The 18,606-nt window shown below is 28.9% G+C and overlaps 2 protein-coding genes across 2 annotated transcripts; one reads left to right on the forward strand and one right to left on the reverse strand.

Moving 5' to 3' along the window:
- Positions 1 to 195: 195 nt before the first annotated feature.
- LOC123305871 (ribosome biogenesis protein BMS1 homolog) lies at positions 196 to 13,175 on the reverse strand. The gene is made up of 10 exons (XM_044887706.1): positions 13,006 to 13,175; positions 12,290 to 12,950; positions 10,340 to 10,530; positions 7,543 to 8,750; positions 5,640 to 6,080; positions 4,450 to 4,565; positions 2,436 to 2,938; positions 902 to 1,077; positions 569 to 721; positions 196 to 502 (listed from the first exon to the last, which is right to left on the reverse strand). Exons 1-10 carry the CDS (start codon positions 13,061 to 13,063, stop codon positions 275 to 277), a joined length of 3,735 nt encoding a protein of 1,244 aa, XP_044743641.1. The 5' UTR covers positions 13,064 to 13,175; the 3' UTR covers positions 196 to 274.
- Positions 13,176 to 14,955: 1,780 nt separating this feature from the next.
- Positions 14,956 to 16,848, forward strand: LOC123290789. Its single transcript, XM_044871117.1, has 3 exons — positions 14,956 to 15,326; positions 15,582 to 15,606; positions 16,778 to 16,848. The coding sequence occupies exons 1-3, from the start codon at positions 15,009 to 15,011 to the stop codon at positions 16,846 to 16,848; spliced, it is 414 nt and encodes a 137-aa protein (XP_044727052.1). The 5' UTR covers positions 14,956 to 15,008.
- Positions 16,849 to 18,606: the final 1,758 nt, after the last annotated feature.

The raw sequence follows: 18,606 nt of genomic DNA on the forward strand, positions 1-18,606 counted from the left end.
AATTGATAATCAAAATCCGGTAGATTTATTCTACATTAGTTCTTTTCGTATTTTATACAAAATTAACATTTATTGTACATCCCTTTCATCTATTATGCACGGTGCAAATGCGGATACTTTATAATTCGCTGGTTAATGATTATGATGTTTTTGTTAATCGATAAAAATTATAAAATTGAAGGGAAGATAGAAACATTTAAAAATTAAAATAGCACTTTTATTACGAAATAGTTATGAAGTACAATTAATAATTAATAATATAACTCCATTAATATTAATCTAATTTTTTAGATCTTCGATTTTCTTTTCGACTTTTCACTATCGCAGCTTTACTTTTCTCTCTACATATCTGTTTTTTAGATAATTTTTGCTTTTTATTAATTTGCTCTTCAGCTAATTTCATTTCAGCAGCATGAGCCTCAATGCGTGTTGACATTTGCTGTTTAAGTTTTTCTTGTTTCGCCACGTACGTTGTTTTCAAACGTTTCATTAATGTTGAAACCTGAAATAAATATTTAGGAATGTTATAAATTGAATAGTAATAATGCCAATATAACTTTTTTTTTACCTTTTGTTCGTAAGGTTCTCGAATCACAGCAATTGGTTCATATTTCTTCTTAAGTTTCGGTACTAATTTTGGTTTATCTCTGTACGGTAGTGCTTTCTGCAGAGATTTAGGTATAACTAATGGTTTAAATACTTTTGGTTGTCGTACGATTTCCTAAAACACAATATTAACGAAATATTTAATAGCATACATAACAGTTTTGGTTTCATATATTATTTGATATACACTTCTTATCAGCATTAAAATTTTGTATTACGTGCTCTTTTCATTTTCATCTAATTTTGAATTCTAAATGTATTCAGTATGTTCAGTAATTAAGAAAAATTTACTAACTGTGTATAAATGATCTGGATTTGGTTGTACTTGAATTCCTTGTTCGCGTTTCAATTGACCTGTTGTTTTCATTCCGCACCATTTACTTTTCTCTTCAGGTTTCAGAAGTAAATTCGTAACAGGGTTATAAAATTGTGGAACATCAACGTTAAACCATGTTCGACAAAATACAATATCTAAAACAAATTTATAAATCATATTTAAACAGAAAATTTGCGATCAAGGAGGACTACTTGAGAACGTTCCTCGTAAAGGACCTAAACAATCTCGTTTTCTTAGGAAATTCTCTAAATCGTATAAATGCATTCTCATTACTGTACTCTGATGAAATCGTCATTCAGGAAAGGATAAAATGAATCAAATGAGTGATATTTAAAAAAATTGTAGATGCATTTTTCGAGAAACGTTTCATTTCACGAAAAAATTTCAGCTTAAGCCCCACTTCCGAATGGAACTAAAAGCAGTGGTGGATTTACACTAGGGGCAGTCGGGGCTAGTGCCCAGGGCGGCAAATTTTCTAGGGCGGCAAAATTTGGAAAGTGAAAAAATATTTTCAATATAATATACAATTAACTAATTCTTTTAAATAACCATTTTATTTTTCAAGAAATATAATTTATGCATTATGTATCAAATCAAAATTTTGTATATTATAATATAGGAAATTTAAGTGAAAACTATTAAGATAGTTTAATTAATTTATTTCCATAAAGGTTTGCAAAAATAAAATTTGATATTTTTATTTTCTGGAATTGATAAATTCCAGAAATATAGTTTTTTTGAAGAATAAAAATATTTTCAAATTATCTATGTCTTTTTGATAACAGAAACTTTAATTGATCAATGAATTTTCCTAAAATTGGAGAATTATCCAATAACACTAATTAATTTAAATTTAAAAGAACAGTAATAAATAATATGTAATACATAATAAATTTTCTGCAATTAATTAGTTATTCTAATTTTTTTTAAATAAGATATCAAAATAGGGCGGCATTTTCTTCAGTGCCCCAGGGCGGCAGAAATTTAAATCCGGCCCTGACTAAAAGTGCTGATTTTTACAAATCTGCATTATACGTAAAATATTTTTATTTTTTTTTAAATTTGACTACTATTTACAATCTGTAATTACAATAAGAAAATGTGTTAAAAATGAACAGGGGCGTTCAATTTGTATTCATTAATACAAATTATAATTTACTTACTTATATAATATTACGCAATTTTTTATTTATTTTTTTTTTTTTGTAACTTTGAACTATAATAAATAATAGTATTTTATGACAATAAGTTTTTAAAATAAAATAATAATTAAACTAATTAACAGAGTGGTATTCACGTACAATATGAATGATCATTTCGTGGGGGAGCAATTTCGCAGGTACATACATCGAAACAGATAAATAGACTAAAAATATTTTCTTTCTTTTTTTATTCATGAGACCTTAAAATGTAAAGATCCCTTGAAAACTCATCTTCGAATTTCTGAGGTAAAAAGTTATAAAATTCTATCTTCATTTGTAGTTAAACTTACCGCTAAGAAGTATTTTATCCTCGAATGTAGCACGGAAGCACCCTTCTGGTTTATTAGCAGCTTTTTTTATCATTCCACGAATACCAGAAACCGTTTTAATTTTAGCACCTTCAAATTTGGCAACTTCTAATGCTGTATTAAACATTCCTTGAATAAAAGCTGTTTTCTTATAAATTTTCAAAGGTGTTCCAACTAATTTTAATTTTTTCATTATTTGTGTTGATTTGTCTAGCTCTTGTACACTTCCAGTAGCCGCTATTCGAAATCCCTGTTTTAACGTTTCTGCATTATTTGAACAATCTTGTATCGCTAAGAATCCTGTTCCTTGTGGTGTGATTGGTCCCCAAAAATGAGCGTTGCATGTCACATGCTCAGGTGTATATTTTAAATAACGATATTTTAAGTCATCTTCTAATTTTGAGTATAATGGAATTGTTTGAAATCGTCTCCATCCTAAAGATAATATTACTGGGTCTTTGGTTTTTAATATCTTTTTATACCATCTAAAAATAAAAAACATGTTTTAATTTTTGCTTAAAATACTTTTAAAAAAACCACGAGCAGCAGGGCTCCATCACTAATGTCATATTCCCCCCTCCTTGAATGCCTTTTATTATAAATTAATAACTTTTCATTAAAATATGATCTTTATAGGTATTTTATGTTTCTGAAACATGAAGCGGAAAGAGGGCTGGAGAACTGACATCTTTAAAAAGAACTTTCTTGGCACTAACTCAATCTAGAAAAGAATTTCAACAATCTAGCTCAATTCAGAAGTCATGTACAGGTGAGCCATTTTAATTTATTATAACTAATAGCTTGTTTTGTAGTTAACAAATCAAAAAATAACTAAACAAAAGTTGCATCGATTGATAGGGGATATCATGTTCTGACATCAGATTGGTTATAGTTCTTCGAGTTGCTTTAATAATCAATTTAGATCTTAAAAGGTAAAAAGTAGAATAACAATTTAAATTAAAAAGTTGATCATCATAAAAAACTAACATTTTTTATTCAAGACATTTTTTCGGAGGAAATGGACGAAATGCATTTAATCGAAAGAAAACATGCTGGGTACAGAAAAATGCTTCAGCCAAAAGTTGTCGAAAGCAATAGACGACATTCGCCCGTGTTCATGATTTCGATCTGAAATTCTAGTTTTAAAGTCATTTGCGTGTTTTTTTTCAATTAAAAACAATAATGGCATATTTTAAACTCGCATTTCCATGATTTTCGAAAAAAAGTTAGTTTTTTATGAAAATCAACTTTCTAATTTAAAGTGTTATTTTATCTCTTACCTTTTATAATCTCAATTGACTATTGAAGCAACCCGGAGAGCTAGGAACAATCTGATGTCAGAACATATGCTCCCTCCCTATCAAACTCTGCAACTTTTGTTTAGGTTATTTTTTGATTGGCTAAGATTAAAATGGTGTGGCTACCCTGTATATAAATTTTATATCCTCCAAAAACCCAAAAAGGAGGGTTGAAATTTGTTTTTAGATTGAGCAAGAGTTAAGCACTTTTTGCAGATTTCTGCTTCCTCATAAATCGTGTTCTAAAAGTAATGAAACGGAACTAGAACACACACCCCTACCCACTGGCCTTCAATACATCATTAGAAAGATATAGTAAGTCATTCTCAATCAAGTTGTCAAAAATTAGGATATATTCTAGATTTAACTTTTCCGAAGGTTCTCAAATGCCCAAGTACCGGCTCGGAATACTTTTTAAGTTTTTATAAAGTTTTAAAAAGATCAACGAAATGTTTATTCCATAAAAAACATGAAAAATCCAGAAATGCTACAAAATAAGCTAGAATTGCAATACAATATTTCAAGTGATATTAAGCTAATCGAAATAAAGAAACTTTTGCTTCGAGTGAGGACTATTTACCATAAAGATTGTATTGAGTCTTTGAATAAAACAACAGAGAGAAATTCAAGAAAAAATAAATAAAGATGATCTGGTTATTTATTTTCGGGTTTAAACAGTAAAATTAAGTTAAATTTACCTATGTTTTTTAATTTTGACATTAACATAACCAATATTTTCTTCGCCCATATTTAATCCTCCAATAAGTAACGGATAAGTGGGATCAAAATTTTCCACAAACTCACAAGGTAATTTCTGCAATAATAATAAAATTAATATTAAATTATTAAAAACAAGAGATAGATATAGATATTGATTTGATTTTATTTTTCACGTGATTTAAAAGATACGATTTTTTGGCCTAACTTGAAGATCGAGTTTTTTCTTTTGCACGTAATGCAACAACGATTGTTATTTTAATTAAAAAATTCACTGTTTTACATTCAATAACTATAAAATATCTTATACATATAAAAATCTCGTATCTCATGTTTGTTCGGGAGAAACTCCGAAATTACTGAACCGATTTTGATCAAATTTCGTAACTACCTACAATTTGGGCCAACTTAAAAGATAGGATAATTATTAGCAAAAAATTAGATTTTTTAATATTAAACATCCAAGACACAAACTTCGAGTTCTTGATTGTGGTCTTGCTTTCATCATCGAAAATACTGAAAATTAATTTTTAAATTTTTCAATGCAATAAAAGCTTGGTTTTGATGTTTGACGAGATCTTGGTCTTGATCTTTGACATTAAAGTCTTGTTTTTAAATCCTTAGTATTTTTATTGGTTTAAAATTTACACATTGAGATTCTTTTTTGTTTGGTTTTTGGTGGGTTGATAATTGATAATAAGACAAGATTTTTGTATTATACTTTCAAGATATTTGGTCTTTTAGTGCTGAACTGATTTTATATTTGTCCGAACTTTTGGTCATTTTTCGGTTTTAATACCTCGATTATATGGTGCTTTTTTCCGAAAAGATAATAGCTCAGTTCCATGTAAAATACAATTTTAAGCTCTTTTGATCTTGTGTTTTTTTTTCTTAAAAAAATGCTTATTTTATGAGTAATTTGTATTTTTTTTTTTTTTTTTATATACAATTTTGAACATATTGCGGGAAGTTTTAACTTTTTTCTTAACTATTTTTCTATGATAAGAAAAAAATTTCATATTCGTAAAAATTTTCCAAATTGATGGCCATTTTAAGCTTCGTTTAGTGTAGTACCAAATAATTACTAAATTTTAAGCTATCTTACAATTGGATGGAGTTTTAATCCAACAACGCTGAGATTTTATGAATTAATTAATTATTGTTTCATTACCTCAAATTCAATTCTAACATACATTCCAGCTCTGTAACCTTCCAATTGCACTCGAACATCATCTGCCATATCTTCAAACACTGATTTGTTCAGCTGCGATTGTTTTTCAGCTAATATTTTTAAATCATCATAGTAATTACTTTTTTCACCACCGTTATCATACTCAGCATCAAATTTTTCTTTTAATCGGCGTTTCTTTTCTGCTAATGTTTCTTTTGAAGTGTCTTCATTATCATTATCATTGTTATTTTCTGTTTCACTAAGTTTTCGTTTTTTATCTGATGATTTTGCTTCAAATTTTTCACCTGTTTCTAAATCTTCAAAATCGCCAAATATTTCTGAATCATCATCTTCCATATCATCTAATCGAAGTAATTCGTTTGCATCTTCAGAATCTTTCCATTTACCAGTTACAAAGCAATCCATAATTAGAGACTTGTTCTATAAATTTAAAAATTATAAAATATTTAAAAAAAAATTGGATTCGAAAACAAAATTATAAATATTTTAAAAAAGTAACTTTACGGCGAAAGTCGGAATACTGAAAAAATTTGTTAATTCTAAATGTGCGTTTCATTTCAACGTATTTGAAGAGGTTGTTTTGGGTTTGTAAACTCTTAAAATTTGATCAAAAACTTGAGTTTTTGTTATTCTAATAAATACATAGTTAAATAAATAGAAAAATGATTTGGTCCGTCAATTTTCAAAAAAAGGGTGTCGGTCGTTTGACAAACGTTAGAAGGATTATCATTTTTCATCCCTTAAAGGAAGAAAAGTTGAGGGTTGATTATATTTTTTGAAGTACATCTTGAAAATACAATACAACCGAATTGATTGCCAGGAAAAAAATTATAAGAATAATTTTTGAGAAAAAATTATAAACAAAATTAATGTAAGATATTTTTTTCAGGGTTAATTTACACGGTGCCCCATTTTAATATCCCCTAACTAAATTTTTCTTCAACAAAGCGTTTTGAAAAAATGAATACAAAATGAATATTCGTATATTTCAATTTCTACTCATATTCGTAAATAATAAAAGATAAAGGAAATGTCTAAAAATTAGGAAGTTATTCTTTACAAAAATAATAAACAATTTTTTTTTAAATCAATAAATTCGACGGAAATCAAATGCAAAAATCTCTCCAAACATTTTTAGGCGTTAAATTTTACGAAATTTAAATGGCGTTTAAAAAAATGTTTAAAGTAAAAGTTTTTCGTTTTTATATAGGGATCAACTTGAGAAGTTAAAGTTTTTTGCATTACAATTCTGCCGAATTTAATAGGCTTATAAAAAAAAAATGTTATCAAAAATAGTTGTCTGTTATTTATAAAGATTAACTTTTTAAACATCTCTTATAATTTACAAACTTGAGTTGAATTTATAACGCTTCAGAAAATATGGATTAATTTCGATGTTTTTGTAAAAACGTCCCACTTCAAGTACACAAATTTTACTCGGACCAAACGCTTTGTTGAATAATTATTGAGCTGAGGAGGTTAAAATGGTGCAATCTGTACATCAAAATGTAGGTATTTAAAAAGGTCCAATCATATAAGCTACATTTAAAAAAGATTCTAGGTCTAGTTATCGGGAAATTTTAAAAAACCGTAGCCATATAGGATGGACCATTTTAATATATTATGGCGATAAGCTCGTTTTGTAGTTAGCCAATCAAAAATAACTAAAACAATATGTTTTTTTTAAATTTCTCCTATTAGATTTGGAGAAATCTATGAAAACATATCATCCATTTACCGTTTTATCATAAAACCAATGTTTTCAGAATTGATTTAGACTTAGTCCAACTTCATATAAGAAAAATCAAGCCTTTCATTTAAAATTGCCTTTCTGCTCCTACATCCTTAAATAGAAATAAAGGTGATAAAAAAAAATTAATACCTCATCAGTTGTCCAATTTCTTGTAACCGTTGTTGGCGTACTATATAAAGATATTTCTTGTAAGTTCATAGTATCCTTTTCTAAATTTTTCTGTCGTTGATCTTGTGTGACCACTTTAAACAAACCACCAATATCGTCATCTTCTCGATCTTCATTTTCTTCAACCATATTTTCATGAATTGATTTTTTACGTTCATCAAAAATGCCATAAACTAATTTCATTAAATTTTGTGTTCGATTTTGTCTATTTAAAAATGCATCACGCGCTTTTTTTGGTAAATCCTCTTTCCATTTTAATTCTCCTGCATTTTCATCGTCTGTCTCATCAAAATCATCATTATCTCCAGAACTTTCATTATCTTCAGAATCAGATTCATCATTTTCTGAATTCATTAATGATCGTTTATTTTCCTTTTTATTTAAATTTTTAGGAATTGATAAGTCGTTTTCATCTGATTCACTATCTGCCGAATCACTTTCGTTCAATTTTGACGTAGTTTTTGAAATAGGTGTAGTATTATCAAACATCCTTAAAGTGTCTTTTATTTTATTTAATACATTTTCATCCTTATTTTTATTGAGTTTTTTATAGTTAGGATGAACATCTTCGATCTTTTTATCATCTTCATCATTTTCATCATCTGAAGAATCATCATCGTTATTTAATTCGTCTTTAAAAATGACTTTACGTCGGACGCGTCCTTCACTATCTGTAACTCGTTCTTCACTTAAATTTGAAAAATCTTTTTTTCGTAATTCATTTAATTCTTGATTTAAATCATCTTCTAAATCATCGATATTGGTGATATTTTTAGAAAAAGTAACTTTTTCTAAAACAGATTTATTTTCTGCATCTGCAGTAGATTCAACAATGTTATCAACATCCTTTGATTTAATTTTTGAACTATCTGTAAATATTTGTAGTTCGGATTCTTCAATTTTAGCATCCAATGTTTGCTTTGTTTCTGTCATATTTTCAACTAATGATTTGACGTTATTTTCACGATCGGATTGTTGAACGTTGTGTGAATGGGAACCACCTAAGTCAACATACACTGCATCCTTATCGTAAACAATTCCACCAACACCAGAGAATGGCGCATATATTAGACGCTCTTTTTCAAGTAATGATCGTTTCTTTAATTGATCTGGTAATGGACAAGGGTCTGGTAAGAATGAAACATCGTGTATTTTGAAATCACCAACACCTAAAAACAAATTTAATTTAAATAAAGTGCTTTGACAGAAAGTAAAAGGTATAGTTAGACAATAAATTTTGTAAAAAGTTCATTTTTTCAATTAAAAAATCTAACATCTTTTGGCGGAGATATTTTTTTTGTAAATAAAATAGATTCGCCAAAAATTCATTGCGAAAATAGAGCGCTTTGCTAAAAAATGAAATAATCATAGGCGAGAAATTATTTCCAATCAAATTTGTTGGTGTTTTAAAAAATCCGCTTTATAATTTAAAGAAATTAAATGCAAAAATACAATTTAATGAACAGACATAAGTGCTAGTTATTTATATTGTTTAAACGATATAAATAACTAGCACTTATCCACGTTATAGACTTCAATTCTCTTAGCTTCCTTTTTGTTCACTTTAATGGATTGTAACTTTTAGTGCGAATCCCTACTAATTTTGAAAAGAAAATACGGCCATGTCACTTGGTGATAATGTAGCATTCTATAGATGAAAAATTTTTTTAAATCGGTTACGTAGTGAATTCAAAAATGTCGGTTTCACTATTTAATAGATTTTTACTTTTGGTGTGGAACATTAATTTTTTTGAAAATAAAATATAGCCCATTTTACTTGCTGATAATGTAGCATTTTATAGGTGAAAGAATTTTTAAAATCGGTGTAGTAGTGAACTCAAAAATGACGGTTTGTGTATATTTTCATACAAACTTTCATCCCCTATTCATCATTTTAGGCCATGAATTTCGAAAAATCCATTCTTATGTGACACCTACAGTATAAAATCAATATATCAGCCGCGACATTGCCTATTCCTTATCCAAATCATTTCCCCCCTTTGAAATGTTTGATTTTAAATAATATACAAAAAGAGTAATTTTTTTTTTAATATTATCAAAATCGGAGCTGTTATTGAGGACTCCCGAGTAAAAACATACATTGATGCGACTATGAACCGAATTTGATTTCTATTAGTTCATTTCCGACTGTCCGTTTGTGGACACGATAACTCAAAAACGAAGAAATATCAAGCTGAAATTATAGCGTGCTCAGAACGTAAAAAGTGCGGATAAGTTCATAAATGAGCACCATAGGTCAATTGGGTCTTGGGTCTGTAGGACACATCTTGTAAACCGTTGAGATAGAGAAAAAGTTTAAATGTAAAAAATATTCCTTATAAAAAAAAAAAAAAAAAAAACTTTTGTTTGAAACATTTTTTCGTTAACGTCACTGTTTATCTATGAGGGCGCAGATTAGGACAACATTTTGGTGTCCATTTTCTCCAAAACTATAAAAGGTAGAGAGTTGAAAATTTGCAGGTAGCTTCAACTAGTGGTCTTATCAAAGATTTTCGAAAAACGAAAAAAATTCTAGAAAATACTTTTGAAATTAACGAAAAACAGTTAAATTAATTAAAAAATAATGCAAGCACTGATATTCAATACTTTCTATACAGGGTATTAAACAATTAACTCAGTCAATTGTTTGTTTTAACTTGTTGATATTTTATTTGGCCAACTTAATTATATCTGTATACAATACAACTAATTAAAATAACTGTATTAAAACTTGACTGATTAAACCTTAAAATCTTACCAGCAAGATGAATGCTCGAATCTTTATTTAACGGAACACCTCTGACGTATCCATACAATGATATCCTTCGATCAACTTTTTTATTTTGTCGCAGTTCTTCTGGATTAGTCAAATCTTCATAGCGATCCGCTAAAATGTAGCTATGTGTACTCCTCCATGTTAACGGTCGAAATTTCATAATTGAAATAAATCTAAACAAAAGAAATTACAAAAATATTTAAAGGAATTTTAACTTTTCTCATCCGTTTTTGAAAAAAAAAGGATAGAAGGTATTGTTATAAGAGTCCGATCTATCCAATTTTTGTGCCTTGAAAGTTTGTACACAGATTCAAGTATCTTTGAGGGTAAGGGACATATTCCAAATTTAATCCGCTTTCATTGGAAAATAAATATGATCATATCTCGATAGCTTTAAAGTATGCATGCCTCGTATATAATTATTTAAATAGCGATTTTTCCGAAAAGAAAGATTAGGTACAATCAAAATATAAAGATCGGTTTCAAATTTTCTGCTTAACAACTTTTATTCAATTTTTTTCCCTTAATAGCACAGTATTAAAGAAAATTAAAGTCATCAAAAACATGGAAAGTTGTACACTCATGTAGATTTTTAAGAAAATATGAAAGTTAATAAACACAAATCGATCGGAAATTTTAAGCTCGATAACTTAGGTCTGAGCTACTTTTTTTTAGTAAATTGCGTTAAAATTGTGGAAACACGTGGAAAATCGTTGATTTTTCCAAAATTGTTATTCTACAAGTAAACAAACACAAACTTCAGTAAATCATATGACATTTCATCTAAATTGATGGGACTAATACTTTTTTCTGAACAATCGAAGCTTTATTTTAAATCTGCAAAATGAATCAAATCTGGGAAAATTCTACAGGTAAAAATCTAAAAATTAGCATAGGTAGATTGTTGTACCCAAAACTCAGTAAATCATATGAAATTTCATCTAACTTGATGGGACTAATATTACAGTAACTTTATACATTATAGAATGCATCAAATCCGGTAGTTCTGATTTTTTGCAGATTTGTTTATGATGTTATTCCAATGAATAATCCAAGTTTGTGACCCCGAGCGCCGAACGAAGCTTTGCCAAAAATCGAAAAATCCGTGAAAATTTCGGAATTTGGTGATTATAACCCTAAAGGACTATTTTTTTGATAAAACCTTTTCAGAACGTTTCAAAAGTATTGGATCTACAGAGTCTATTTTCGTCGCATATTGTAGCAAATTTAGTCTACTTTATAAACATCTTGAAAAGGTACTTCAAAAACTACCCGTTTAGGGTTATAATTGCCAAAATAAGAAAAAAAAAAAAGCGAAATTAAACGGATTTTTTCGATTTTTGACAAAGTTGCGCTCGAGGTCACAAAATTGGATTATTCATTGGGACAACATCGTAAACAAGTTTGCTAAAAATCAGAACTACCGGATTTGATGCAAACTACTCCATACTTTCAAACGACAATATAATACTTATTTTCTGAACAATCGAAGCTTAACAATCAAACCTGAGAAAATCCTCAAAGGTTCTTTTATCTAACGTCTTATACAATGCATATAATTATTTCGATAATTAATAATAATTTATTTCGAGCATTAGGAAACAAGATGATGAAGGTTTTAATAAAAGTGAAAACAAACAATTGACTTAGTTAATTGTTGAAATACCATGCATAGTCAGTGTTGATTTCTTTGTCACATTACACACACGTCCTGAGTACGCTGTAAAAATTTCAGCTCGATATCTTTTTTCGTTTTTGAGTTATCGTGTCCACAGACGGACGGACAACCGGAAATGGAGAAATTAGGTGATTTTATGAACACCTATGACAAAATTTTTTTCCTAGCATCATTATTTTTAAGCGTTACAAACTTGGGACTAAACTTAATATACTATGTATATTTCATATATACATGGTATAAAAACTACTAACCTGCCTAAATTTGTAATTTCATTTTTTAAATAATCACCATGAATTATTCCAGATAGATAAAATAACTTTGCACCAGCATAAACTTCCGTCCAAAAACGATGTTTCAAAGTTTTCTTAGTTCGTTTCAAAGCTTTAGCATTTTTTAACATATCCAAGTGTGTGAGAACGCCCATAATACGAGGCATGCCATGAACTTGGCATATATTTAAAAATTCAAAAATTTCCATTTCAAAACCAAAGCTTGCATCACACAATAATAAAACTAAATCAGCAACCTTTGCTATATCGATCATACAATTGATATCATTATTGCACTCAATAAATGTTATCCGCCTCTTCTTTCCAGTAACTATTGTTACAGGACCTTGAATGTTGGTTAAAGGAGACTTTGTGTATGATTTAATAAGATTATAAATCAGTGTACTTTTTCCTACTTTGGGAGGGCCAACTACAGCAATTAATATTGGAGGTGGCTCCAAAGGAGTTCGATCCACTACTGGTATATGTTGCTTTTTAGTATCAATATCTTGTTTACGACGAAATCGTCGTTCAGCTCGCACCGCTGAATTGATAGCAAAAGCTTTTGGATTCTTTTGCTTGTCTGAAAGCTCTTGTATATGATTGTCCGCATTTTTTTGCTTTTTTTTATCAGCTTTACGACCTGAAATCAAACTTGATTCAGTATGATTAAATTTTAATGATTTTTAAAAAAATACCTGACTGCCTATCTCTGTGTGATTTCTTTTTTCCCAAAATTTCTGTTTCGATACCCATTGTTTAATGTTTTTAATAAAAATTATGTTTAAGAAAATTATTTTGATTTTTCACATGTTCTCAAAATTAAATTGAGGTTAATTTTTAAATCACACGTTGTTCGATGTTACTTATTGACATATAAACATTACCAATCCAACCACCAATCACCAAGCACCTTTAGTTATGACATTGGAATAGAGCTCTATTTATTATATGTGATTATGTGGGTGAGATCGCTCGCCATTTTGATGCTAGTGTCAAATAGACAAAATATTTTCAAATACTATTTTTAAGTAAAGGTAAATTTTTTAAATTAATAATTTATTAATATCAAAGTTTCACAAATATTTTTTTGAAGATATACATTTTTAGACGTGTTATGAAAAAATAATGAGAGTGAATCAATTTATGAAGCCTGTGTCGTGAACTTGGCTAGAAGATATCAGATATATTCTCAAAAATTCTTTGATTCTTAGCCTGCTGTATAAGCTATCGGTCTTAGAAAACGTAGCAGCGAAGTTGTTGGGATAATATGACCACTTAATTACGGTATGTTCGAAAAGTATGTACATTTAACAAAAGGGATCCTATCCCTCGGACTAGAGACATGGTTTATATTCTCTTCAGTTGCTATTACTACAACACCAGAATAATTTGGTTATCTTCTGTATCCATCGTGTACTCTAGATTGCCTCGTAAATTCGTAATAACCAAATAAAACGTCGAATATATCTAAGATACATCGTTCATTTGATTAAACATGGCAAGCTTCATTCATAGATCATCTTTACTACATATTTTCAAAGGCTCCATTCCATTCATGAAAACTAGTAGTTGCAACCCACCAATTGGCGATAATAATACGTACTAATTAAAAGAAGTGGGCCCGATTTCAGTAGTTCAAATTTAGACTACCAGATAGCAATACTTTTACCTATCATTTTTAAAGACCAGCTAAAATATTCAAACTCAAATAAAATAAATCCCGCCAACAGGCGATAAAAATTCGTACTAATTAAAACAGGAGGCGGAACGCTTTTTCAGTAGTTCCAATTTAGATCACCAGGTTAATTACTATTTATCAATAATTATTCTTTTAATCCCATGGAGGTTATAAAGAAGGAGAACGATCGCTATAGAAAATATTGTCCCCAAAATATGGACAAAATAAGTAAGGCGCTGGGATCGCTAAGTTGTCTCATTAAAAGCGGGCTGTTGTGCGCTAATTTCAAATGATCTTTCAACGTTTAATATACGTGTATATAATATCATCAAAAGGAAAAAAAAGCAAATAATGAAATTATTATTAATTATTATTATTATTTACTAATGAATAAATTATAAATTATCTATTCTACTTTATAAATTTATCTATACTACTTTATAAATTTGAATGGTACTAACTTCATCTACTTGTACTCATAAACAGCTAACTTCGCAGATACTACTTACCGACGACAGCGCGGCTGATGGCTGAAAAATGAACTATAAATTCTAAAAAATTTTCAGGGACAGGTGCGCTAATGCTTAAGCACGTAACGATCGTTCTCCTTCTCTCTAGCCTCCATGAATCCTGCTTAAAATCTTTTATAAAAAGGTTAGCTCTATTGACAGGCTTTGTGCAGTGGCGCCTTCTATAGTACAGTTTCTTGGTCAACTATAATCATAGATAATAAATATTTATTATTATAATTAGTTGTCTATGACTATAATTTAACTATGTCAGAGACTATATCAGTAAATCTCTGTTGATCTCTGTCTATGTCTTGTTGAGTTGCGATTTGCGAATTGATCAGTGGAATTGATGATTGAACCTTGGATAAATAAGTTTAAAGATAATATTAAATATTAAAACAAAATGGCAAATAATTCATTTGTTGACACAAATAATCATTTGTTTATCAGTAAAGAAAATATTAAACTTGAAAAAGAATTACAAACAGAATTTGATGACAATGTTGTAATGGAAATTGGTCAAATTAAAAGTGAAATATCAGAAGAAGTCAGCAATGACATTGATAATGTTCCAAATGTAAAACGTGAACCTGTTAAAAATATTAAACTTGAAAAAGAATTACATACAGAATTAATTGTTAAAAATGAAATACTAGATGACAATCTTGCGATAGAAGTTGTACGAATTAAAAATGAAATACCAGAAGAAGACACCAATAATAGTGATAATGTTATAAGTGTTAAACATGAACCCGTTCACGACAATGATAAACAATTGTACACAATTAATGATGAAAATATTAAAGTTAAAAAAGAATTACATACAGTGTATATTAAAAGTGAAATATTAGATGAAACTGTTTTAGGAGAAAAATCATTTTCATGTGATATTTGTAATAAAACATTTACTTATCAACATAATTTAGTTGTGCATAAACGTATTCATAGTGGAGAGAAACCATTTTCATGTGATATTTGTAATAAAACATTTACTCAGCAAAGTCATTTACTTCAACATAAACGGGTACATAGTGGAGAAAAACAATTTTCATGTGATATTTGTAATAAAACATTCAATCAGGAATCTAATTTAGCTATACATAAACGTATTCACAGTGGAAATAAACCATTTTCATGTGATATATGTAATAAAACATTTACTTATCATCATACTTTAGTTAAACATAAACGTATTCACAGTGGAGATAGACCATTTTCATGTGATATTTGTAATAAAAGATTTACTTTTCAACATGATTTAGTTAGGCATAAACGGATACATAGTGGAGAAAAACCATTTTCATGTGATATTTGTAAGAAAACATTTACTCAGCAAGGTTATTTAGTTCAACATAAACGAATTCATAGTGGAGAGAAATCATTTTTATGTGATATTTGTAATAAAACGTTTACTCAGCAACGTTATTTAGTTCAACATAAACGTATTCACAATTGATAAACAAATAGAAACAAACATAAAAAAACAAGTGAAAACAAACAATTGACTGAGTTAATTGTTGAAATACCATGTATAGTCAGTGTTGATTTCTTTATCACATTACACATACAAACATGTGACACATAACTGATAATCAAGTATAGTACATATTATAAAATTTCCGCCTAATTGGCGCTCTCGCGGGTAAACAGTGATGTTTACGAAAAAATGTTTCAAACAAAAGTGGTTTAGTTTTTGATAAGGAACATTTTTTACATTTAAACTTTTGTTCTATCTCTAACGGTTTACAAGATGGGTCCTACGGACCCAAGACCCAATTGACCTATGATGCTCATTTACGAACTTGACCTCACTTTTTACGCCCTGAGTACGCTGTAAAAATTTCAGCTCGATATCTTTTTTCGTTTTTGAGTTATCGTGTCCACAGACGGACGGACGGACAACCGGAAATGGACTAATTAGGTGATTTTATAAACACCCATGAGAAAATTTTTTTCCTAGCATCATTATTTTTAAGCGTTACAAACTTGGGACTAAACTTAATATACTATGTATATTTCATATATACATGGTATAAAAATGTGAGCCGTCACGGGACGCCTGGCAGATGTGAAACATGGACATTATTTTGTAAAAGTAATATGCAGAAAAGAACAGATTGTGATAGGAACTAAATATGTCATAATGATAAAATAAAATATTACGATTTTTTTTCCAGATAACGATGACTATTTATTATTGAATAAACATTTATTTTCATTATTTACAAAAATTTACGAATTTATTTCAAATCGTGACTACTTAATTCGTTTAATCAGTGACTTTGGTAATAGTTATTTTCAATGTTGCCTCTGAGGACAGTATTACTGTGACAATTGGTCGATGGTAACTGAAGTATGTTACAAAAGTATTGGACATAACATTATCAAGATATCGAATAAATACAGCATTTATTGTACACACTACTGCATATAGACTGTATATATATACCATCATATAGCTACTACTACTGTCTACACACTACTGCATATAGACTGTATATATATATATCATCATATAGCTACTACTACTGACTACACACTACTGCATATAGACTGTATATATATATCATCATATAGCGTGGCGACGCGTCGCCTCGCCAGAAATCGGTTTTACGTGCGGCTATAGATGTTTCACATCAAAAATTCATAATCTAAATATTTCATGCGGAAGCTTGACGCAGAGTTTGAGCCTCAAATTGAATTACATGATTAGTTTAGGACGTATTGCAGTCATCTGATTAAAAGCTTAGCAGTGTCATATTGCAAAAAACTAAACATAATTTAGCTTTTTATTCTCAGGATTGATTTTGACAGTACTGGGGCTAATTAAATTTATATTCATTATCGAATTTATATAAGCATTTAAAATAATGCATATATTTATGTACAGAATTGTTTTTTGGCATTAATAAACCCACAATTGATAATCATATTCACCAGCTATTATTATGTATACAAGATGGACCATTTTAATCTATTATAGCTAAAAGCTCGTTTTGTAGTTAACTAATAAAAAAATAGCTAAAACAAAAGTTATAGAATTTGATGGAAGACATCATGTTCTGACATCAAATTGGACCTAATTCTCCGGATTGCTTTCAATAGTCAATTTAAATTATTTCAGTTTAATTCTGAAACTTAACAGTAGAAGCCTTGTTTTTGTGAGTGTGTAATATAAAATACAATTTCATTATTATTAGAAAATAATTATCATTATTACTGAATAAAAGTGTCTTTTGTGTCAGTAGAAAAACTGAGAAAGTTAGTTTATTTTCAGAAGAAACAAAGGCTATATCTAAGACAATTTTACAATCACGAAAGCATCACAGACTTAATAAAACCGCGAATCTCTGAGCTGGGGCTGCATTCGACAATTTCGATAGATTTGATGCTACGAAAACTGGAAAAGACACTCTCCAAAATACCGTCGGGATAATCTTATCAAAATATTGACCATATAGCTTTGGAGCCAATATTACAGAATTGTATTTTTATTAAATAATTTGTGTTAAATGAACAATAAGAATAAAAATTTAGTTATTTTCTTTTTACCACCATTGTATGTTTATGTTTATTATTTGCTTCTTCCTTGTAATCGATCCATCTTTCCCATAATCTACTTTAAATCATTAAATCTATTATTTTCTATAATAATAACAAATTTTTTTTCAAATGTAATCGTTTCCGAAGGCTGTGTCTCGCTATGAACAATGGGCATAGTACAAGTTTTTTAATTCTAGAAAAATACTAGATTTAAGATATTTTCAAAAAACTAACTGAACATTGTATTTGTCCTGATCTAAAAAAAAAAACAAGTGAAAACAAGTTTTGTCCTAATTTGCGCCCTTACGGATAAACAGTTATGTTTACGAAAAAATGTTTCAAACAAAAGTTGTTTATTTTTTTATAAGGAACATATATTTAAACTTTTTTATTATATCTCTAACGGTTTACAAGATAGGTCCTACGGACCCAAAACCCAATTGGCCTATGTTTCTCATTTACGAACTCAACGTTACTTTTTACGTCCTAAGCACGCTATAAAAATTTCAACTTGATATCTCTTTTCGTTTTTGAGTCATTGTGTTGACACTGACAGACAGTCG

The sequence above is a fragment of the Chrysoperla carnea genome, chromosome 1 (genome assembly GCF_905475395.1).
Source record: "Chrysoperla carnea chromosome 1, inChrCarn1.1, whole genome shotgun sequence".
Lineage (NCBI taxonomy): Eukaryota > Metazoa > Arthropoda > Insecta > Neuroptera > Chrysopidae > Chrysoperla > Chrysoperla carnea.

Coding starts and splice junctions, on each gene's coding strand:
- LOC123305871 (XM_044887706.1), bottom strand. CDS start 13,063: ATGGGTATCGAAACAGAAATTTTGGGAAAAAAGAAATCACACAGAGAT. Junction 4,566..5,639: donor ATGTTAGAATTGAATTTGAG/GTAATGAAACAA, acceptor TTATTATTGCAG/AAATTACCTTGTGAGTTTGT. Junction 1,078..2,435: donor GGATAAAATACTTCTTAGCG/GTAAGTTTAACT, acceptor AATTTGTTTTAG/ATATTGTATTTTGTCGAACA.
- LOC123290789 (XM_044871117.1), top strand. CDS start 15,009: ATGGAAATTGGTCAAATTAAAAGTGAAATATCAGAAGAAGTCAGCAAT. Junction 15,327..15,581: donor TTAAAAAAGAATTACATACA/GTGTATATTAAA, acceptor ACATTCAATCAG/GAATCTAATTTAGCTATACA. Junction 15,607..16,777: donor TAATTTAGCTATACATAAAC/GTATTCACAGTG, acceptor TCGTTTAATCAG/TGACTTTGGTAATAGTTATT.